The following is a 25,239-nucleotide window of genomic DNA, read 5'->3' on the forward strand; positions in this document are numbered from 1 at the left end:
ACATATAATTTGTAACTGGGGGTCATAAAAAACACTGGGGGGCCGAAACAGAATAGATCCCAAAGAAGATCAAAATTGCTGTTCACAACACAATTGGTTCCATCAAATACCATAGCTCAGCAGATTTCACTTACCAATAACATTTACAAGCACCTCTTTGCACGTTTGTCCGTAGAGAGTGGCATAGCAGCATTTGTAAGTCCCCTGTTGCCATTTTTGTGGTCTATACAGCCGCAGGGTCCCATTTTTCACACCGTCTCCGACCTAATACGTGAGTCAAACCTGAGTCAAAATTTTGCCCCCCAAAAAGTTGCAAGAGTAAGAGGACTTCATAGAAAATTTTTATCGAAATACATTACCAAAAATGGGTAACGGGGTGAACTTAACGTCAAACAGGGAGGATAACAGGGTGAATTGATATAAGACAAGGGAAGTAATAAAATATTGTCATAGTGCGAGAAAATTACTATGATTTTGTAAGAAACAAAAAATTTGACTGGGAGAACCACGGTTCGCACGCAGTAACACCAAGCTTCTCATAGATTCGCTAAAACAAAAAAAAAAAACAAACAACATTCAAAACTGCAAGGGATGAGGCGAGACGGGAGACTATGAAGATCTTTTTAATCTCCCGTCTCACCTCAAATGTTGCTTGAAGTTTTTTGCTTTAACAAATTTGTGAGAAGCTTGGTATGTTACTGCGTGCGAACCATGGTTCCTATTTATTTACTTCTCTTAGTCAAATTTTTCGTTTCTTACAAAGTCATAGTAATCTTCTCTTACTATGACAAAATTTATCACTTCCCTTGTCTTATATCAATTCACCCCGTTACTCTCCCTGACTGACATTAAACTCACCCCTTTACCGATTTTCAGTAATGGAGGTATTTCGATAGAAAATTTCTATAAAGTCTTCCTACTCTTGCAACTGTTAAAAATGGGTGAACTGTTATAAATCATCGAGCATAATTTGTCAACGTGAAATAAAATTAAGATTTCTTATAATTAAATGCAAAATTTAACAGACAAAAAACTAACTCGAAACAATTTTGGCAGGAATGGAGTTCCCAAATCTACCATGGGTTCTTTGAAACAAAAAAAATAAGAAACGTTTAAAGACCAAAAAAGTAGACTGCAAGTAGGAGTGCATTTTAAAGAGGACATCGATTCCGAATCGGACGAGTGCCAACAAGCTACAATTCATTACTGCAACGTTGTTTGCCAAGACCAGTTGCCAATGGATGAAAATACAGGCACTGAAAGCGTACATAGTGTATAGTGGAGCGAAAGATCTAGCAGACACTGAAGACACGAAAGATACTTGTTAAGTATCAAGTTCAACCAATCTCTAGACAGAGTATCTACAACGAAATGAGGCAGCTAAAGAGCGGTCATCCAATGAGCTCAATGCAACGCCGTCTGGTTTGAAGACCATTCGTTAGGTGACGGTGCGTGATGTCAAAGCAATCGAACAAAAGGATGCCAACCTGCAGATGCCACACAAAGTGTCGAGGAAAATATCGAGGATGTACCTAATGAATTTTGATGAAATTTGTGAGATGTGAACAGATCTGCTTCCTCCTATGTCACGAAGATCAGCTTCATTTTGTCAACTCACTAATTACTGACAATTTCTAGATATAGATAAAATTCTGTGGATAGAAGTATCTATTAACGTTTTGTGCAATTTCTGAAGATATGAAGACCAGATATGTTTCGCCCTTCTGCCTTAACGACCCCTTTTCAACCTAACTGATAACTGAAAAACCGCAGCGTTGAATTTTAGAATGAATAACGTAACGAAACATTTTAAATTCACTGTTCTTACCAGCATTTGTACTTCGCAAAAAACATAGTTTTCTCCAGATATTATTCTGGAAACAATTGGCGGTACGGATGCACTTTCAAGGAAGAAAACTGGGTGAAATAAAAGTCAATGTGCCTTTTTGTCAAAGTGAGAGAACCTAAAACAATTTGTAATAAGAGAATCATATTCTGACTACGGGATAAAAACGGAAAATCTTTCTCAAGCGTTAACTGCAAAATTTGCATGGATTCTGCGAAGAAAAATTGTTCTTGCAGCGTCCAAAAAGGCATAACAAGTAGTAACCCTGGTAGGGAGTTCATTTTGTGCAGGACAAAAGTGGGAAACGTGAACCAACTATTGACTACTACAACGAGTTTTGCCATGTCCACTGTATGATTACGGAGGAGGCATTGAGAGCGTACACAGTGTGCAGAGGAGTAGAAAATCTGGCAGACAAAGCATTGGCAAGTATCAAGTTCTACAAATCTCTAGACCCATTTTATCTTTTCTGAAATGAGAAAGCTAAAAAGCGGCCATCAAGGAGCAGAAAGCAATCACGGTTGGTGTCAAGAGCGTTGTTAATATGATGTGGCAAGGTTAAAAGGCTTTTGAGCAAAAAGCTGTGAACTTGAAGACGTACTTATAAACCTTTGTTTAATTCTGAGGATAGGCTGACCAAATCTGCTTCTATCTTAAGACGCCGTTTTACAATCTAAATGATTCCTAAAACTTCGCACTTTTGAACATTTGTTAGCAATGGCAAGCAAAAGGGGGACTAAGACAATGTCTAACAAAGACAAACAGACAACTAAGACAAAGACAATAAATATGACTAAGACTTTTCCACTAAGACGTTTCACAAAAGGGGGAAATCTTTCATTAGACGTAACTTAATATTTTTTGGATTCTGCGAAGCAAGAATGATTATGCATTGTTCAAAGACAAAATAAGCAAGAATGAGTGTAAGAGTGCACTTTAAAGGATTTCAAAATCAAATGGGAGAAATGGGAGAATATTGACATATTCGCTATCATTGACATATTTAACGCTGTTTGCCAGCACCAATGCAAATTAATGGAGCCACTGAAAGTACACATTGTAGAGAGGAGCAGAAGACCTGGCTACAAGGCAGTTGCGAGCATCAAATTCCACATATCTAAAGACCCAGAGTATATTCGGCGAAATGAGAAAACTAAAGATCCTAAATCCAATGAGCATAAGGCAATCCCAGTTGATGTGGCAAGAGGTGCAAACGCATTTGGAAAAAATGATGTGCATCTCAAGATGTCACAATGTCAAGTGGAAGGAAGTATCGAGAAAACTTACTTATTCACGTTTTTGTAATTTCGGAGGTCTGAAGTACGAGACTTTAAAGAACACAGCAGTTTAAATCCAAATCCGATGAAAGCCAAAGATCCAACAAAAATACATTGGAAAACAAGTTTTCTAAATCTCTACACCAAGTATTTTTTTAGCGAAATGAGAATCCTAAAGACCGGTCATTCAAGGATCAGAAAGCAATCCCGATTGGTTTGAAGAGCGCTGTAATGCGATGTGGCAAGTAGCAATGGCAAAAAATGACGTGGACTCAAAGCGTCTTGTAGAATTATTCCAGAAGACGAACCTTCAACTTTCGTGCAATTCTTGAGATGAGAACTGATCTTCTTCATGCTCTGCAACCGAGACCATATACTTATTTCAACTAATTCATTTCCGACATTTTGTAGATGTAGGTGGACGTTTTAAGTAGAAAGACGTACCTGTTAAACTTTTCCGCAATTCTGGAGGAGACGAAAACCAATTATGCTACTTCCCCTGCCTTGAAAACCAGCAGTCGTTCTTCAAACTTGCTGATTCTTGAAAACTCGAAGTTTAAATAGTGTATTTGAAAGAAAACACTTAAATTAACTTAAATATACCATTTATCACAAGAAATTGTTCTTTATTTCTCAAAAAAATTTCTCAACAGCAATTATTCTGAAAACAGTTGTTGGCAGAAATGAGCTTTAAAGGAGAATAATTGTGTCATATGACATGTTTTTTTCACTTCAAGTTGATATAAACGTAAAAAGGGATCATTTGGTTGAGACTAAGACCGTTTGAAAAATTTCGCAAGCATGAACAATAAATTTCTCATTGTTTTCTGCGAAGCAAACAAAAATTGACGCAAAGTTCAAAAAGTCAAAGTAGCAAATAAAGCTGAAGATATGCGAGTCCATTTTATAGGGGACTTCGAAATCATATGGGAGATACGCCTACAGTTGACAACTACGTTTGCCATAACCAATGAGAAAATAAAGCACTGAAACCGTACAATGTACAGAGGAGCAGAAAATCTGGTAGACAATGCTGTTGCGGGAAACATGTTCCACAAAGCTAAAAACGCAGAATCTAAAGATCGAGAGAAATGAGAAAAACTGAAGAAAGTTGATCCAAGGAGCATGAGGCAATCACGGTTGGTATGAAGAGCGTTGGTTATGCGATGTCACCTCAATGAACATCCTCAGAAATCGAACACTTTCTCACCAAAAATTTATAGCCAGTAGATAAACTGAAGTCAGTTGGTGACAAGCAGTTCGTGGCAGGAATCCATCTCAAATTAGAAAAAAATGGTGAACTAGTATAAAACATGGAGCATAGGAAGAAATTGGGATTTCTTTAAAAATGCAACCTCTGACACAAAACTAACGGGAAACTTTTTTTGCAGGCATGGAGTCCCCAAATTTACCATGGGTTCTTTAAAACAAAAAAAGTTCTAGCAACGTTTAGTTTAAGGAGCGAAATGAAGTTATGCTGGGTGTAGGAGATTGTTTAAAAGATATCGATTTCGTGTCGGACGAACGCGAAAAACCTAATATTGTCTACTACAATGTTGTTTGCCAAGGCAAATGTATAATAATGGAGGCACTGAAAGTGCATACAGTGTATGGTGGAGCGGAAGATCTGGCAGATAGTGCATTGTTAAGTATGAAGTTCAAGGAATCTCCAACGAAATTATGAAGTTCTAGACCCACAGTATCTCCAACGAAATTAAAGAGCGGTCATCAACGGAGCTGCAGGCAATGCCGACCGGTTTCAGGAGCGTTGGTTGTGATGGCACGTTCTGCCAAAGCAATTGGACAGAAGGATATTTACCAGCAGATGCCAATGTGTCTATTGCAAATATCGAGGAAGACGTACCCATTGAACTATGATGCAGTTTGTGTGATGAGAACAGAACTCCTTCCGCCTCTGCCACAAAACCAGCTGTATTTTTTCAACTTATTGATTGCTGACAATTTCTAAATGTAGATAGAAGTCCTTTATAGATAGACGTACCTATAAACTTTTTTATAAGGTCTGAAGAAATGAGGACCAAATCCGCTTCCTCTTCGGCCCTAAAGACCCCCTTTTTCAACGTAACTGGAAGATCGCAGTCTTAAGTAGTAATTTTGAATGAAAAACGGTAACGAAATGACAGTGAACTTAACGATGTTCACTGTTTCTCGCCAGCAATTGTACAATTCTCAGCCACATGTTCTCACAAGCAATTATTCTTTTTTGCATATAAGTTTGTAAAAATGGGACAACTAACGAGAATGTAGTGAAGACTTTCCCTCGTTCTGAATTGTGACTCAATATACCATGGGATGTCTGTGCCATAGTATCTAAGAACAGTGTCATTCTCCGCTTTCAACTCTTTCTCGAACTGCTCGCTTGTTTTGTATGGATTATACGGATCCCACTGTTTAATCTCCAGCCACTCTCTCTCATTTCTCACGCTCTGGGAATTCTGGGCATCATTCTGTGTGAACTTTCCTGGTCCAACCGGGGGATAGAATGGATTCCCACTGGTCGAGGATGGGTAGAAATACGGAGACTTCTCGTTCATCGCAAAAGTCAAGTTGTTCTGCACTTTGTGAGCGAAATCATCGGAGCCAAATATTTTGTCAAGTCTTCGGTAGTGCCTGAAGATAGAAGTTATACTGATTGATTTAGGACGAATTGAGAAGGAAGAAAAACTTAAAAACTTTAAACTTTAAAACTGTAAACAAAGGATAGAGGTCAATAGGATAAAGGTTTTCTCTTATATACATCTTACAAGAATGTTCTTTCAGAATCTTACAAGATAAACATTGTCATGACGGGTTTTTTAAATTAGTACCGAACAATGTACTAACTCTAGTTAATTAACTTCTCAAGACTTCTCAAACTCAAGATTGGCAGCAAATATTTATACAATGTGATATATAACGCAATCCAAAAATTAATGGTAATTTAATGTTACAGGTATTTTGAATAGTCCCTTCGAACATTTCCTGATTTAATCAAGTTTGTGTAAATTTTTTTTCGCTGTATTTTATTAGCTGTTAAATATTATTAGCTGTAATAATAATATTATTAGCTGTTCAATAATATTAGCTGTATTTTATTAGCTGTTGGTTCTAAGAAACTTAGCGAAAATTAGTGTTTGGATAAGTAGACGGATCATCGCCAACATCAAACTGAAAAACACATGTCTTTTTCACTTTGATGTTGGCGATGATCCGTCTACTTGGTATCCAAACAATAATTTTTGCTAAGTTTGTTAAAACCCCGACATATTAGCAGCAACTGTTTCACAGCTAATAAAGTACAGCGAAAAACAAATTTTCACCAGGAAATAATGTAAGATACTTTGAAAAGATACTGCAGTATAACATTCATACGTACTCTTCGATAGCTACGATGGAGTCATGTGAGCTGGGGTGGATCTGCATGTCATTCAGGAACCAGAGGAACTGACCCTCACTCGGGTTATCAGAGGCCAACTGACATGTCAAGTCAACACTCCGGTTTACACGTGTAGTTTGCTCACTACTCACCATTTCAACATCCACGCGAGCTAAAAATGAAAACAACATTCATATTATTCAATACTGAAATAAATAACATTTAGACAATCGAATTAAATTTGACTTGATGTCTGATCTTTTTGAACCTACACGCATTTAATCTACCGGCTTTATCTTTATTGGCATGTTCTCTTCCATTATTTTACATACATAACGCAACGTTACAAGGTCGTATTGACACATTTAAGTATATCGGATTTTAATTACCACAGGAGCTTTTAATTAGACATCTTACTTGACTTGTCTCAGATGTCCCCCATATTGCACGTATTTCATTTTCTTAGTACAAACCAGTCCAATTTCTAATGTTATGTCACATCAATTCCTACGAATCTCGGCTTGACTGAGGCTTGACCATGGCCGGTGAGTCATGGCCAAATGAACTAGTCTTACATCTAAAACTTCATAAACGCACTCTACTACACTCTAAATGATCTCAATTAGACATTTTCATGCTATATACTCATTCTTTCACTTCAACATTTGAGTAAAAAATTGGGTATCTTGGGTTTTTTTTTTGTCTACTTAGAAGATTTTGGTATTGGGAAATTTGTACTGACAGTACGATCAATACTCTCAGTTCTCTTAAAAGGTATTAAATGCTCAATGACGGCAAAAAATGTGAGAAAAAAAAGAATTGAAATGCTCTCTTCTATGAATTCATCTTTCAACATTGAAATCTATCTATATATTAAGCTTAACGTGAAAATGTTATACCACCATGTTTAAGCTCCAAATCTATACATGTTTTAACATCACTTAAACAGGATGTTCACAGAAAAAAAAACAAGCAAAAATTAGATTTGAACCCAGGTCTATGGGTTGAGAAGCAAAAACGCAATGAGTTGGGCTATGGGGACGGAACGGAGGTATTATCATCCAGTGAAGTTCTGGATTGTAACAGTCCTTTGTGTGCGTATGGGCGTTGGTTGTGTATGTGTTTTGTGTGTGTTCGTGCGTGAGCGTAAGAGCGTGCTTGAATGCGTGTGCACGTAGGCATTCTAATGACCAATGTGTATTGAATTGCATTTTTTGGTTTTGGGACGTTTACTTGTTTTCGAAGGTTCGCTTAAACTGACCACGCGCGTGTGTGTGCGTGTTTGTGTGCGCTTACTTGTGTGTGAGAGTGTTTGTGTTACCTTGAACCATTAACCTTTAACTGAAGTTAACCGTTGCATCGATCCAGTTTAACCACTGAATCAGGTCAACGGTTTTTTATCCTTGATTTTAATCCTTGTGTTGTGTTTATGCATTACTGATTGTTCTTTTCACAAATTATCATTCCTAATGCATTGATATTTGCATATTCAAGATAACCGACAACGGGGCAAGCAACATCCATTGCGGATCAAAATGTAACAGGGCGTGCAGGTCTGAACTAGTGTTAAGGCCTGAGGTTTTGCTCAGATTTTTGAATCGTCTCAGACCCTAATCGTAAAAAATAATTGGAAAAAACTGCTGAACTTTTTAGGTTTTTTTGTTTAAAGTAACGGTTCCTATTCGAAAATGACTGTTTTCCATTTGACTGCTTTGTTGGTAGAAAAAAACTGCATCAACGCTTCAAAACTGACGTTCAAAAGTTCGTGCAGCAACTTATGTTTGCAATTCCACGGATAGAAACGGCTACTTTGCCTGTCAGTCGGAAAGTGGAGCATCTGATGACAATTCGAAACTCAAATATTGAGCGCAGATTTAAGAAATAGCCTTGAGTTATCAAAATGAGAGCAACTGTCAAGAAAACACTGCAGGAATCAAAAATTTTCTTCTAGAAATCAATAGGGTGGCAACTAGTTTTTTCATTCAATACGTGGATTTTTATAATTCTTATCAAAAATGAAGGTGGAGGACGTGAGCACCCCAATGGCTGCCTATGTCAAGTCTTTAGAAGGAAAGAATTTGGACGATAAAAGGCAGAGCAAGAGACAAAAGGAAATCATCTACCCTCTTGAAAAAAGGGTAGATCGATAAACCGTTCGATAAACTTCTACGGGATCAATAAATTGATTTGTGCTCGAAAGATGGTTTGTATTTTTGTTCCTGACTTAAATCATTCTAGTCTTAAATCTCAGAACAATGAAATTAACCTTCTTATTCTGACCTATATCAGAGGCTGCCAACTTGCAGCCCCTTGTAATAAAACAAAGAACAGAGGAAGAACTGCAGCAAAATGTCGAACACAATCGAACCATCTGTTTTGTCTAAAAGCTAATAACTAATTAGAGCCAAAAATTTGCCAATAAAATTTAAAAAAAATCAATAGTTTCCATAACTAGGGTTAATATTACTGATCAGTTTTTCAGATATCACAACTCATTCAAAATTTTTTAAATCGTTCGTCTTGCCGTTTTAATACAAAAATAAAACTTCTGCCACTAATTAACAGCTTCCAAATCACCTTACTGATTTTGCGTGACTTATCTGTCGTTAGAGCGAAAAAGATTTTGGTCTTAACCTATAAATAAGGAAAATTAAAAGATCTTACATGGGTAAATTGTACTTCAAACGATCATAAAAATTACAGATTCTACCTTAATAAAAAATAATAATATTCCAAGATTAATTAAGACAAGAACGTGAAAGATCTGATAAAATTATAAGAGACAAATATATCGATTAGGTTAAAATAGTGAGCGAAATTTTCAACGTAAACTATTATGAAACAGAAGTGTTGCGACAGTTTAGGCACTCTGCCACTGCAGCACTTAACGGGAACATACATTGCCGAAACACAACAGGAGAGTTTTACTCAATTTATACTTGAATTTTTTAGGTACCAAAAATTAAGACCAACTGACTGTCATGAGTACCTTGAAAATCCGCTGTGGTAGTGATAATTTCAATAGCTCTTGAACGGCAATGATTTCATTTCGGCTTGGAGACCCGACCGGGATAGTGATTACACGTGCGCAAATTTCTGAAATCAGCTGCGAAGATGCTCGCAAGAGCAATGTTGCTCTCAACACTTCGCAAGTCGTAAACAGGAACTCTGACCTCCAAAACTGTTTCTTGTAACTTGGATAGCAACGAGAGAAGATAAAGGAAGTCGGAAAGAGGAACCGAGGCGTTGGTCAAGAAGACCTATTGGAACTCCGACGGTTCTGTTGTAAGATCTGTCAAGGAGGCGCAGTTATCTCTCAAGATCTTGCAAGAGATTTGGCAACATTATATGTTATTTCACACAGTGTTCAGTGGTTCTCTCTCTCAACGTTGAATTAATATATAGGTTGTCTCCAATAGGCTAGGGGGAAAGATGGGGTAGGGGGGACAGTGTTTACTTACGTATAACTGACACTTGGAAGTTCATGGCCTCACTATTTCCACCACCCTGTGCAGTGCACTTGTAGTCCCCATTGTCGCTTCCAGTTACTGACTTGATGTGCAGAGTGCCATCCAGCCACATCTGGTACTTAGTGTCGTTCTGGATTGACTTTGACTGTACACTCCAACTGAAGATAGGTCTGGGTATTGCAAAGGGTCGACATTCTATGCGACCATCGTAGCCTTCCTCGAACACAAGACTGCCATCGACTCGAAAGTCAAATTGAGAGATGAAGATCGGTTCCACGTCTAAACACATCATCAATAATGCTCTCCACAGTCGAAAAATAGCTCTATGGAATGCCAACAATACAATGAGCTGGCGTTACTAATCTGGGGAAAATAGCTGTGATTTCTATTCTGTTGATACTGACCCAGGAATTGATACAGCAAATTACAGAATTCTAACCAAAACATTATTTGTTTTCAGATATTCAAACAGACTGAGACCGCATCAGCATTTGCAGTGCTAGAAGCTAAAATGCCAGAAATTTTTATATACATAGCCAGATGTTGACTTCCATGATATTTCGGCAATTTCAAGCTTTCAAGTTGCGTATTTTGAATATAGGTTACGTTCTTCAGACATTCGCAGTTTTTCTTACCAATTAACTACATTTTTTTGAAACATGTTTTACATTCTAAATTTGATTATCTCCCATGACTTTTACAAATAACGAAGAATTGTTCAGTTTTAGTAATGACAGCCAGAGAACAGAAGTAACCAGGTGCCAAAAAGGCTATACATCTCCTAGTAGCACTTCAGAAGGTCATAAAAATATTTGATCTCTGGGTCTATCCCATTATAGCCCCCCCCCCCAATCATGGTAACCATACAATAATGGGGGGGGGGCTATAATTTCATGTATGGGGGTGGGGGCTATAATGGGAAAGACCCTGATCTTTTGTGTCACCAAGTCTTTAATGTGTGTGTGAAAAGTATAAGAATATTTCACTTCACAACTTCTTGACTTGTTGCAAAAGAATGAATTGGAAACTGGACTATATTTTTGATTACAAAAACACTTAAAACAATCACGTGCACATTTTAAAATGCCGAAAGTCTGCAGTGCCAGAATTCAAAATGCCAGGAGTTGCTACTTAGCCAGAAGTTGACTTCCTTTGACTTTCGTCATTTTAAAACTTGCGCGTTTCGTGTTTTAAGCATGGTTACGTGACTCTGCAGAAGTCACTTCGAAATTCTGACTTAATATCTCGAACCGCTTCACGGTTCTCGATAAACGCCAGAAGTTATCAGTGACTTCAGAGTCACGTAACCATTGCTGAAAAGGATTATAGTAGCTATGTTTATCTACATTAGCTATGAACGAGAGAACTAACCATCGACTGTGACCTGTGCAGTGCTCATGGCATTGCCATGTTCATTGTATGCCTCGCACTGGTACATCCCAGAGTGCTCTTCCCTCAGCTGTTCAAACTCAAGTGCATTTCCATTGGGACTCAGACCAGAACCCTGTGTTATTAAGTCTCCATTGTAGTACCATCTACACAAACAAAGGTAGTTCAAGCTTACACACTCAAAAAGAAGTGACCAATAAGTGACTCAAAAATTAGCACCGCTGCTTGCTCTTAGAAGAACGGTCTGAAATGTGGAAGAAAAGGATAGCTGATAACAGCAGCAAAAATGTTCCAAATGGCTGCGTGTCTAATTCCGATAGACTGTGACTAAGCGGAGCACATACCCAGTTATTATAAACTCCAGTACAGTTACTAAATTATAACACTGAAGAGAAAGGTGGCGTAATTAATTGCCTTAATTGCCCGATTCTCGGCTAACAGCCGGTATATTCCGCATATAACAGCTGCGAAATAAACCACTTAAACAGAACTGATAATAGCGAAACACATGTCTGAATCAGGCAAAATGCAGCAAATCAAACTAAGTAATTATACCAAGTTAATAAACCATCTCTGTCTTTGCTTCCGCGTTCAACTGAATTAACAGGGTCCCACAAAATTTAGACTTGGGGTAACGCTCAACTCAAAAAACACATGAAAAGGTGTGAACCATGGTTGGACAAGGGTGTACTCAGATGGCTACTGGTAGTCGCGAAAACTGGTAGTTCAATTTTTCAAAAGGCTCAGAAGTATATGCTTTAATTGAACTCTAACTGGTAATGACTTACAACAGTTTTATCGATAAAAACGGTGGGTGGCAGCTCTAAAAGTGGTTTCAGAGTTCTCAAATGAATTTACAAACTCAAGTTGAATGCTCATCTCAGAATAGCATATATTTATTGAAATTTATACAAAATAAACAATTCAAGAACATGCATTTCAGAAACAATAGAATGTGGTCTGATCCTGGAAAACAGTCTGACCACAGGCGGTTTCAGTATCAACAAAGCCTCGTAACTGATCAAAGATTCCTGGATGTGGAAAGATTTGATCATGGGGCAAAACCTGAAAAATCGTCTTGTCATGGTCTAAAAGCAGAGCCTGGGTAGTCTTTTCCCCGAGAGCAACGGGTAGCCTATAAATTTTACCTCGTACTTTATTTTTGTTTTCTGGAGGGAAAGCTACCAGCATTACCGAAAGGATTTCATATTTTTAACACCTAATTATAACTTCCTGACTTAGCTAATGGGTTATTCGGTAACGTCGGACGGGGGTAACCGGATTGACTGTAAGCTAAAAATGGAAATTAAAGGGATTTAACAGAACTTATCAGCGAAGTTTCTAAGTTTCACTGAACTTGATCGGGAGCCACCGAGATTATCGGGTCAAGATTAGTCACCAATATTATTGATATCTCAGTAATGTTACAAAGTATATACGCTATTTCTGAGATATATAACTAAAAAATACTAGCAGGCCCGCAAAAGTATAACAAGATCATTTGAAAAATAGAAGTTTTAAAATTCATTTAATTTCTACCACCTCGGGCTGGAACACATGCCCCTCGTTCAACAGCCATAGGTATTACGTTACGTTACCGATGTGTTTGGTTTAGCATAATACCTCCAAGTCCCAGCAACTTTGTGTTCAACTTTTTTCGGCTTTGCTGACCCTTACAATTAGGGAGCGCTAAGACTTGTACAGATAACAAAATTCTACATGGTGTCGTAGCGTAACGCATGTAATTCGTTAGGCTGCATTTTTAAGGAGCGTAAAAAAGAGAAGAAACAAGATATGGAGGGAGAGAAAACAGAGAAAAAAGACAAAGACAGAAAGGAATGAGAAAAGAAAGAAACGAAAGGGCGAAACGAGACAGAAGACAAAGGAAAGACAGAAAAAAGAAAAAGGGCAGCAAAACAGAACAGAAGAAAAAGAGAGAAAAGAAAGACAGAAAAGACAAAAGAAAGAGAAAAAAGACAGAAAAGAAAGGAAGAGAAAAAGAGAAAAGCAAGATAAAACGAGAGAAAAAATGACCGAAAAAAAGACAAAATAGAGAGAAAAGATGGGTGGACGAAAGAGGAAAAAGTCAAAAAAGACAAAAGAAACAGAGAAAGAAAAACAAACAAAAAAAAGAGCAAGAGAGAGAGAGGAGGGAAAAGAAAAAAGGACAGAAAAGAAAGAGAAAGAAAGACAAACAAAAGAAAATAAATCGAGAAACGAAAGACAGAAAAGAGTCAAAAGACAGAAAAGCAAGAAAAGAAAAAAGCAAGAGAGAAGTAAGAGAGAAAAACATGAGGAGAAAGAGAGAGAAAAGGCGAAAGGAGAGAAAGAAGAGAAAGAGGGAGCAGAAAGAAACAAATGAGAAAAGAAAGGAAAGAACAGAAAGGAAAGAATTAAAAGAAAGAGAGAAAAGAGACAGAATTGAAAGACAGGAAAGAGAAACGCAAGAAAAAAGAAAAAGAAATCAAGAGAGAAAAGAAAGACAAAAAAACACAAAAGAGCGGAAAAAACAGAAAGGAAAGAGAAGAGAACGAGAAAATACAGAAACGACAGAGGAACGAAAAAGAAAACGAATGAAAACAAATAAAGGCAGGAAAAAAACAGAAAAAAAACAGACAAAAGCAATGGAGAAAAGAGAGAAATGAAATACAGAAAAGGAAAAGGAATACGACAGAAAGCAAAAAAAAGAGAAGAAAGCAGAAAGAACGGAGAAAAAAGAGAACGAGAGAGACAGAAAAGAAAAACAAAAAACTAAAAGAGAAAGAAAATACTATCAGAAGGAAATGAGAGAAAAGAAAACACAAAGACAGAAAAGACAGAGAAAAACAAGAGAGAAGAAAGACAGAAAAGTTAGCGAGACAATAAAGAGAGAAGCTAAACAGGAACAAAAGAGAGAAAGGATGAGAAAAAAGTCAGAAAACAACAGAAAAGAGAAAACAAAGTGAAAAGAAAAGCAAAAAAAGAGTACAGTAAGACAGAAAAGAAATAGAGAGGAAAGAGGAAAGAACGACAAGCTAAAGGGAAGAACGAAAAAGAGAAAAACCATTAAAAAACTAAAAGGAGAAAAGAAAGAATAAAAAAGAGAAAAGAAACGCAGACAAATACAGAAAAAGGCAGAAAAAAAAGCAGAAAGACAGAAAAGATAGAGAAAAAAGCAAAAGAAAAGGAGATATAAAGAAAGGAAAAAACAAAGACAAAAGTGAAAGGAAAGGTAAAAATCAGAAGAGACAGAGAAAAAGAAAAATAACCAAAAACAAAACAAATGAAGAAAAAGAAAAAGAAGGAGCAAAGAAAGAAAGAAACGGAAGAAAAAAGACCTTCCTTCGAAAGTAAAAAAGAAAAATAGACCGAATTCTTCAGAGCCTAACGTTTGAAAAAAAACTGGCAACAAAAGATTCAGTTAATTAAACTTCAGTTGTTCAAAACTTTTATGAGACTGAGATCAAGCATAACTGAAAAAAGAAGCAAAAGATTGTTCAAAAATTGGTCACACAAACATTCAGCGTAAAAAGTTCCGATTAAAAACATCCGCAGCTATCCAGTCATTGACTTTTATTGCATAAATTACCCCGACAATGACAGCTTTTCGTTCATAGGCAGCTTTTCCAAAAATGAACCATTTTTACATTCAGTATTCAGCCATTGACCTTTAAGGCATAGGTTAATTTTCGGTCATTCACTTTTCAAGATGGTCAAAATTTCAGTCATTGACTTTTTTCAAAATACATGCGAATCAAAACGCTTTGATGTATATTTAGGAGGCCTTAAAACATGTGAAGATTAGGAGCTTAAATATGGTGGTATAGGTATTCGAATAATTTTTAATATGTAGATTGATACAAGATAGATAGTGACAGGAGAAAGGCATGGAGCACAAAAAATTGTGAAAAAAGTAGGGAATTGGAGAAAGTAAAAAAACTAATGCGACGTTAATGGACAAAAATCCCGATAAATACGCGGCTCATCTGTTTCTTAGCTCAACTCATTGCGCTTTTGACTCTGAACTCACATACCCCGGTTCGAATCCGACTGTTGCCAGTCGCTTTTTGCCAAAAAGCATGTTTAGGGGTTGTTAAAACACGTAAAAATTAGGAGCTTAAACATGGTGCCTTTTATGTTGACACTGAAATAATAAGAACGCGGATCATCTGTTTCTTAGCTCAACTCATTGCGCTTTTGACTCTTAACTCACGGACCCCGGTTCTAATTCGACTGTTACAAGTCGCTTTCTGCAGAAAAGCATGTTTAGGGGCTGTTAAAACATGTAAAGATTAGGAGCTTAAACATGGTGCCTTTTATGTCGACACTGAATTAATATTTAGAAGATATAGATGACAGCTTTTCGGTCATAGGCAGCTTTTCGAACAATGAACCATTTTTACATTCAGTATTCAGTCATTGACCTTTACGGCATAGGTAACTTTTCGGTCATTTACTTTTTGGCAAGGTCAAGTTTTGGTCATTGACCTTTTTCAATATACATCCGAGTCAAAACGCTTTGATGTATATTTAAGAGGCCTTGAAACATGTGAAGATGAGGAGCTTACATATAGTGGTATAGGTATTCGAATAATTTTTAATATATAGATTGATACAAGATAGATAGTGACAGGAGAAAGGCATGGAGCACAAAAAAGTGTGAAAAAAGGAGGGAATTGGAGAAAGTAGAAAAACGAATGTGACGTTAATTGTCAAAAATCCCGATAAATACGCGGCTCATCTGTTTCTTAGCTCAACTCATTGCGCTTTTGACTCTGAACTCACATACTCCGGTTCGAATCCGACTGTTGCCAGTCGCTTTTTGCATGAAAAGCATGTTTAGGGGCTGTTAAAACATGTAAAGATTAGGAGCTTAAACATGGTGCTTTTTATGTCGACACTGAATTAATATATAGAAGATATAGATGACAACTTTTCGGTCATAGGCAGCTTTTCGAACAATGAACCATTTTTACATTCAGTATTCAGTCATTGACCTTTACGGCATAAGTAACTTTTTCGTCAATTACTTTTTGGCAAGGTCAAGTTTTCGGTCATTGACCTTTTTCAAAATACATCCCAGTCAAAACGCTTTGATGTATATTTAAGAGGCCTTAAAACATGTGAAGATTAGGAGCTTACATATGGTGCTATAGGTATTCGAATAATTTTTAATATGTAGATTGATAAAAGATAGATAGTGACAGGAGAAAGGCATGGAGCACAAAAAATTGTGAAAAAAGGAGGGAATTGGAGAAAGTAAAAAAACTAATGCGACGTTAATGGACAAAAATCCAGATAAAAACGCGGCTCATCTGTTTCTTAGCTCAACTCATTGCGCTTTTGACTCTGAACTCACATACCCCGGTTCGAATCCGACTGTTGCCAGTCGCTTTTTGCCAAAATGCATGTTTAGGGGTTGTTAAAACACGTAAAAATTAGGAGCTTAAACATGGTGCCTTTTATGTTGACACTGAAATAATAAGAACGCGGATCATCTGTTTCTTAGCTCAACTCATTGCGCTTTTGACTCTTAACTCACGGACCCCGGTTCGAATTCGACTGTTACAAGTCGCTTTTTGCAGAAAAGCATGTTTAGGGGCTGTTAAAACATGTAAAGATTAGGAGCTTAAACATGGTGCCTTTTATGTCGACACTGAATTAATATTTAGAAGATATAGATGACAGCTTTTCGGTCATAGGCAGCTTTTCGAACAATGAACCATTTTTACATTCAGTATTCAGTCATTGACCTTTACGGCATAGGTAACTTTTCGGTCATTTACTTTTTGGCAAGGTCAAGTTTTGGTCATTGACCTTTTTCAATATACATCCGAGTCAAAACGCTTTGATGTATATTTAAGAGGCCTTGAAACATGTGAAGATGAGGAGCTTACATATAGTGGTATAGGTATTCGAATAATTTTTAATATATAGATTGATACAAGATAGATAGTGACAGGAGAAAGGCATGGAGCACAAAAAAGTGTGAAAAAAGGAGGGAATTGGAGAAAGTAGAAAAACGAATGTGACGTTAATTGTCAAAAATCCCGATAAATACGCGGCTCATCTGTTTCTTAGCTCAACTCATTGCGCTTTTGACTCTGAACTCACATACTCCGGTTCGAATCCGACTGTTGCCAGTCGCTTTTTGCATGAAAAGCATGTTTAGGGGCTGTTAAAACATGTAAAGATTAGGAGCTTAAACATGGTGCTTTTTATGTCGACACTGAATTAATATATAGAAGATATAGATGACAACTTTTCGGTCATAGGCAGCTTTTCGAACAATGAACCATTTTTACATTCAGTATTCAGTCATTGACCTTTACGGCATAAGTAACTTTTTCGTCAATTACTTTTTGGCAAGGTCAAGTTTTCGGTCATTGACCTTTTTCAAAATACATCCCAGTCAAAACGCTTTGATGTATATTTAAGAGGCCTTAAAACATGTGAAGATTAGGAGCTTACATATGGTGCTATAGGTATTCGAATAATTTTTAATATGTAGATTGATAAAAGATAGATAGTGACAGGAGAAAGGCATGGAGCACAAAAAATTGTGAAAAAAGGAGGGAATTGGAGAAAGTAAAAAAACTAATGCGACGTTAATGGACAAAAATCCAGATAAAAACGCGGCTCATCTGTTTCTTAGCTCAACTCATTGCGCTTCTGCCTCTTAACTCACGGACCCCGGTTCGAATTCGACTGTTGCCAGTCGCTTTTTGCCAAAAAGCATGTTTAGGGGTTGTTAAAACACGTAAAGATTAGGAGCTTAAACATGGTGCCTTTTATGTTGACACTGAATTAATAAAAACGCGGATCATCTGTTTCTTAGCTCAACTCATTGCTCTTTTGCCTCTTAACTAACAGACCCCGGTTCGAATCGGACTGTTGCCAGTCGCTTTTTGCCGAAAAGCATGTTTAGGGGCTGTTAAAACATGTAAAGATTAGGAGCCTAAACATGGTGCCTTTATGTCGACACTGAATTAATATATAGATATAGATGACAGCTTTTCGGTCATAGGCAGCTTTTCGAACAATGAACCATTTTTACATTCAGTATTCAGTCATTGACCTTTACGGCATAGGTAACTTTTCGGTCATTTACTTTTTGGCAAGGTCAAGTTTTCGGTCATTAACCTTTTTCAAAATACATGCGAATCAAAACGCTTTGATGTTTATTTAAGAGGCCTTAAAACATGTGAAGATAAGGAGCTTTAATATTGTGGTATAGGTATTCAAATTATTTTTAATAGGTAGATTGATACAAGATAGATAGTGACAGGAGAAAGGCATGGAGCACAAAAAATTGTGAAAAAAGGAGGGAATTGGAGAAAGTGGAAACGGATGCGACCTTAATGGACAAAAATCCAGATAAAAACGCGGCTCATCTGTTTCTTAGCTCAACTCATTGCGCTTTTGACTCTGAACTCACATTCTCCGGTTCGAATCCGACTGTTGCCAGTCGCTTTTTGCCGAAAAGCATGTTTAGGGGCTGTTAAAACATGTAAAGATTAGGAGCTTAAACATGGTGACTTTTATGTCGACACTGAATTAATTTTTAGAAGATATAGATGACAGCTTTTCGGTGATAGGCAGCTTTTCGAACAATGAACCATTTTTACATTCAGTATTCAGTCATTGACCTTTACGGCATAAGTAACTTTTCGGTCATTTACTTTTTGGCAAGGTCAAGTTTTGGTCATTGACCTTTTTCAAAATACATCCGAGTCAAAGTGCTTTGATGTATATTTAAGAGGCCTTAAAACATGTGAAGATTAGGAGCTTAAATACGGTGGTATAGGTATTCGAATAATTTTAAATATGTAGATTGATACAAGATAGATAGTGACAGGAGAAAGGCATGGAGCACAGAAAATTGTGAAAAAAGGAGGGAATTGGAGAAAATAGAAAAACGAATGCGACGTTAATGGACAAAAATCCCGATAAATACGCGGCTCATCTGTTTCTTTGCTCAACTCATTGCGCTTTTGACTCTGAACTCACATACTCCGGTTCGAATCCGACTGTTGCCAGTCGGTTTTTGCCGAAAAGCATGTTTAGTGGCTGTTAAATCATGTAAAGATTAGGAGCTTAAACATGGTGCCTTTTATGTCCACACTGAATTAATAAAAACGCAGCTCATCTGTTTCTTAGCTCAACTCATTGCGCTTTTGACTCTTAACTCACGGACCCCGGTTTGAATTCGACTGTTACAAGTCGCTTTTTGCCGAAAAGCATGTTTAGGGGCTGTTAAAACATGTAAAGATTAGGAGCTTCAACATGGTGCCTTTTATGTCGACACTGAATTAATATATAGATATAGATGACAGCTTTTCGGTCATAGGCAGCTTTTCGAACAATGAACCATTTTTACATTCAGTATTCAGTCATTGACCTTTACGGCATAGGTAACTTTTCGGTCATTTACTTTTTGGCAAGGTCAAGTTTTCGGTCATTAACCTTTTTCAAAATACATGCGAATCAAAACGCTTTGATGTTTATTTAAGAGGCCTTAAAACATGTGAAGATAAGGAGCTTTAATATTGTGGTATAGGTATTCAAATTATTTTTAATAGGTAGATTGATACAAGATAGATAGTGACAGGAGAAAGGCATGGAGCACAAAAAATTGTGAAAAAAGGAGGGAATTGGAGAAAGTGGAAACGGATGCGACCTTAATGGACAAAAATCCAGATAAAAACGCGGCTGATCTGTTTCTTAGCTCAACTCATTGCGCTTTTGCCTCTTAACTCACGGACCCCGGTTCGAATTCGACTGTTACAAGTCGCTTTTTGCCGAAAAGCATGTTTAGGGGCTGTTAAAACATGTAAAGATTAGGAGCTTAAACATGGTGCCTTTTATATCGACACTGAATTAATATATAGATGCCAAAAAGCGTATAAAACACGTTCTAATTCACGTAGAAAGATCGGAAAAAGTGCAAATAATGAAATTTAAGTAAATATATAGCTTGTCCCATAAAGTTGAAATAACCGAATGTTTCCAAAACTCACTGCACAGAATTCAAAAGTGAAAATTCAATTTGAAAACATGTAGACAAAAAAAGATGAAAAGGGAAATCCTTTGCATTAAAATGGCCATATTAACACTGAATTGCATGTTTTTGGACCTCTTCGAACATTCGATTATTTCAACTTTATGGGACAGACTATATCAAATACGTCGCGTTTAATTGATAATGTTTGTTTTTTGAACGTTTTTGAACTGATTGGTTACTGGCTTTCAACTGACCAATGATCGGACAAAAAAACAGTCAAAAGAACATACAAAAAATTAGTAATCTAAAACAACTTGTTGGTATAGTTAGTCCCATAAAGTTGCAACGCTATCTATTTCAAAGGTCAAAGTTCAAATTTAAAACATAAACCGACTAATGTCTGAATTATTGCTTTCGAACGACAGGCGGGTGGAAAAACATTTGCCCACGCTGGGATCCGAACCATGGACCTCCCGATCACTCACCAGAAGCACTGCCCAATCACCTATCTGGCGCTTGTTGTTGATACACTGCAATCAATTTCAGCAACAAACTTTACTTTGGAGTGAGAGCAATAAAGATTACTCAAAAGAACGAAAACGTGAAAAAGTCACCTGAGAAGTCAAAGAATGTTCTAGAAGAAACGAGCAACACGGTCAAGCGCAAATTTTAGCATAAAAAGACCAACACGTTCACACTAATTGCTATGAACTTCGTTCAAAAGCAATTAAACATGCAGAGATCTGCATTTCGTTGTTCATTTGCATGTCATGCGTTTTTCAAACGGTAGCTAGTGTTGCAATTTCTGAGCCTAACTATAGCGTGTCCTATAAAGTTGAAATAATGGCACCTTTTGAAAAAAACAGTACGCTATCAAACAGCTTCTATAACATGATCCGGACTTTTTTGACAAACGGTTACGGACGGCATCCTCAAGGAAAATGAAATGCTTGCTATAAAAAAATCATACTGAAATGCTAGTTGGCATGTTCCGTATGCTACATGAAGAATTTTCAGCAGGTTCAATACTGTTCATATACCTCAAAAACTTTACTATTGGTAGCAATTAGCAGAGGTAGCAAATTGAACTTAATTTGTAGTGCTGCCCAATTATTTTCTGAGTTTTGCCAGTACTTGCGAGAAATATGCTGCTTATTCTATCTCATATTTAGCAACTTTGCTACAAAAAATTTGATCATAGGCCATCAGAGCTATTATCTATAACAAGATTACGAAAAAAACAGGTTACAGAACTACAGGTTCTACTTTTAAAATGATGGTTTATTAAAGAAACTACAGAACCATCAAATTGTTACTTGCCTGAATAACTAAAGAGCAATATTGTTTTTTTTGTCCAACGTGGGTTTAAAAAAGCAATTTGCAACTTAAAAATATTAATGTACAAGACAATCAATCAAAAATACGTCACTGCATGTATCCTGGTCATAATGATGAAATTTCATTATAATTTAATTTTAAGTTAACCGAAAAATCACACAGATTTATTTGTGAACTATTGTTCTTTCAAAGTAAACAATTTAAGAACCAACTACAGAAAACTGAAAACCATCGCAAAATCTAAGCTGTTTTGCTATAAGTTGTGATACTGAATGCTTTAAACCGACGGTTTTTTCAACGATCTGATGTTTTTTTTACTTCTTTTTAACATTTTTTGAACAGTGAACTGCATTTGTCGGCAATGGTTTATGGCTGCAAACTACAGCCTCAAGCGAGTAACAAAAAATTGAAATGAAAGCTTTTTCTAAATCAGAAAAATAAGGTGTTGTTGACACCACAAAATTCAACAAGAACCATCAAGTTACGAAAACGCTCTGAATTGTTTGAAATCCATTTTCTGATCTGACTTATAGGCTCTCGCCATTAGCTAAAAATGATAACAGCTAGCAATAGATGAGCATTCACATTTCTTTTTTAAAATAAAAAATACGGAAACGATTATTCCGAGCTATACAAACGAGTTACTGTTTATCTACCAAGTGTTACCACGTTGTATGTAGTATGATTGATTGCAGTACAAACCTGTATGATGGTGCAGGTTCAGCACTCGCCTCACAACTAAGTGTATACTGTTGACCCGCTCTTGCCTCCAAATTCTCCAGCTTCTTCGTTATTCTCGGACGCTCTAATCAAACCAACCATATTGTACGTTTCTTGTTAAATTCCCGTTTCAGTCGAACAATGCTTTGTCTCCAGAACCCCCCCCCCCCCCATCCCCTCCCCCACTATTCCGGTAGATTATGATCATCTGTTACACTGAGAAAAATTTTATAATTATCTATGTAACAACCATTTTCATTAACGCGGATTGACTTGTTCACATGGGCTAATGAAAATATTTTGTTTTTCCTCGCGGAAAAAAAAGTAAAACAGTTTTTAATAAGTCGACTTCAACATGGGTGCGCTTATATTTGCTTACTTGATGTTACTCATTTGTAAAAAAAAACTTCAGTAAAAAACTTGTAAAGTTGGCTAATTTTCATAACTTCCGAGGAACTTATTCGAGAAGATTATTAACCAAATCTAGAAATTATGTTGAAAGTGTTTTTATTTGACAAGACAGTGACATACCGTAAACATACAACTTCATAGCAATGGACTTTTCCCTCTCCTGATTTCGGACGTAACATTCGTACTCCCCATTGTTGTCGAGAGTGGCCCCAATTATTTCCAGTTTGGCTCCCTGGTATCTGTAGTAGTAGTTACCCGCATCCGGGTCAGGCACTACCCAACTGTACGTGAGCAGATCGTACCTAAACAACATCCAAACAATAATATTTGAGGTTTGAGATCAAAACTTTCAATAAGAATAAAAACAATGAGGCTCGGTAATGTGCTTTTGTTCGTAATGTTCCCAGCCCGCTCATCCATATTTTTGGCTTAACTATAAGCTTGCTTCAGTATAAGGAAACTTTCAATGTAAAACAGAGCAATGGATTGTCAAGGAAACTTGATGGATTCCAAAACATGAACATATAAGTACACCAGTGATGTATTTTTAAAATCTCACTAGTCCGGCCAAAAACTGAACTAGGAAAAACCCTTAGTTAAAAAATATATCAAGCTGATGTATTTCTCAAGAAGAAAAATGCATTTCTATCAAATATACACCAATTTTGCAAAACAACAAAAAATGAGATTCTGTATTCAAATTCTATTCATTCAACACAAGAAATATAATTGACTAATTACTCAAGTACCAACAAACTTAAAAGAATAATACACTTTGATTTCATTGGACAATATTACCATACATATGTATGCGAAAAAAAGCAGAAACAATCTGATTAACAGAACTGCCTTCTCACCGAAAACTAAAGCTGGTGAAATTATGAAAACTGAATTACAACAAGTTAATAAATTCCACCGTACGCATTCTGAGAAAAAATACAGCAACTTTGAAAGCAAAAAATGAGAAAAATTAAGGAAAACGACAAACATGGAAAACTGCAAAACTTAGACGTTTTTGAAAGTTAGGGGCGTGAAATATAAAAGAAAACGTAATCATATATCAAAATTCATAGCCACTTCATTCCACTTAACATTAAAAAAGTTAACATCGTTTAACAGTTCTTATCAATGACAAAATGAAAAAGTCATTGACACGAAAAATAGCAAAATAGAAGATTCCTAAGTAAATAACAGTACGTATAAACTAAAAACACTAAATGAAACAAGGAGGCTTGGTAATGTGCGATCGCACATAAGGTTCCGACCCCGCTCATCCATTGTTTACCAAACGAGGAACAGATAGAAAAACCCAAAAATTCGACTATTTCTCAAAACAAATTGGTGTATGAACAGAAAGATAGCCTCCAAAGCGAAAAACTCAGTGGCGGATGCATTAGATTGATGAGATATGCCAAATTAAGAAAGCGAGTCAAGACGAACAGAAAAATAAAAAAAACAGCAACAAACATTAATTGCATGAAAAACTTTTTGTCCGTTTTAAAAAACAAAGCTTAATACAGAAGTCAAATTAGCGTCAGATAAAACTGAAACTAGAAAAAATAACCTGCAATTTACTAGAAAAGATATGGGACCAGCCCAACATAAGGCTTGGTAACAATTAGAAGATAAAGAAAAACAGTTAAGTCGAAAAATAAAACAATTACGTTCAAAGTAATGAGAAACATTAGAAATCAACTAAAGTATCCCATCGGTTTACGGTTATCAATGCTTCCATGGAAAGGAATTAAAAGTTGTCGGTAATTAATTTATTATGACGTTACAAAAGGATCAACAAAGACAACCAACAAAAAATCAATTAAAACTTGCCAGAAAACGCTTTCGAAGCTGTAAAGCCATACTTTGGACCTCAAAAAATGTTTGTTTGCACCTTTGTTTGAACACCAATAATTTATTTTGAGATCTCTCATTAATGAAACCAGAAAACAAGTAGACAAAAGAGTCACTTGTTTTTTATTCGAAAAATTTTTTTTCCAAAGTAATCAAAGCCATTAATTACAAATGAAAATAAATGAATATGTTCGTTCATTCATACAAAAGAAGCCCATGAGACTTGCATTTGTCCAGAATAATTATTTTATTTTTTGTGTGAAAAACCTGTGTCGAAGCCAGTAAAGTCGTAACGAAACCTTTAAAAACATCAGATTTTATGGCACCAATCCCTTTTGACACTTCCGATTGACACAAATGATGTAATATTTGGCCTCTAAATAACGGACTAGGTAACAAACTGACAACAAAAGGAACAAAATTGCGAAAACAAAAAGGTTTTTTTTGGAGAACAATTGTTTTTAAAGTCACTAAAGCATCATCAGCTATCTACTAAAATCGGAACATTGGCTTAGCTATTCTTCCATTGAAACCAATAAAGCCATGTCGATGCAGAGGAAAAATCAAATAATAAAAAGACA

The 25,239-nt window shown here is 36.5% G+C and overlaps 1 protein-coding gene across 1 annotated transcript in view; it reads right to left on the minus strand.

The window, feature by feature from the left end:
• LOC142341516 (contactin-4-like) overlaps nucleotides 1–25,239 on the minus strand; it is a 63,447-nt gene that overhangs the window by 25,132 nt on the left and 13,076 nt on the right. Inside the window, exons 5-11 of the mRNA XM_075392503.1 lie at nucleotides 22,931–23,112; nucleotides 22,382–22,484; nucleotides 11,341–11,504; nucleotides 9,961–10,248; nucleotides 6,500–6,671; nucleotides 5,382–5,754; nucleotides 135–264 (exon numbers count right to left, since the gene is read on the minus strand). Coding sequence (XP_075248618.1) covers nucleotides 135–264; nucleotides 5,382–5,754; nucleotides 6,500–6,671; nucleotides 9,961–10,248; nucleotides 11,341–11,504; nucleotides 22,382–22,484; nucleotides 22,931–23,112 — 1,412 coding nt within the window. The remainder of the gene's footprint in view (nucleotides 1–134; nucleotides 265–5,381; nucleotides 5,755–6,499; nucleotides 6,672–9,960; nucleotides 10,249–11,340; nucleotides 11,505–22,381; nucleotides 22,485–22,930; nucleotides 23,113–25,239) is intronic.

Source organism: Convolutriloba macropyga, chromosome 6, assembly GCF_964194025.1.
Source record: "Convolutriloba macropyga chromosome 6, txConMacr16.3, whole genome shotgun sequence".
In the NCBI taxonomy this organism is placed as follows: Eukaryota; Metazoa; Xenacoelomorpha; order Acoela; family Convolutidae; genus Convolutriloba; species Convolutriloba macropyga.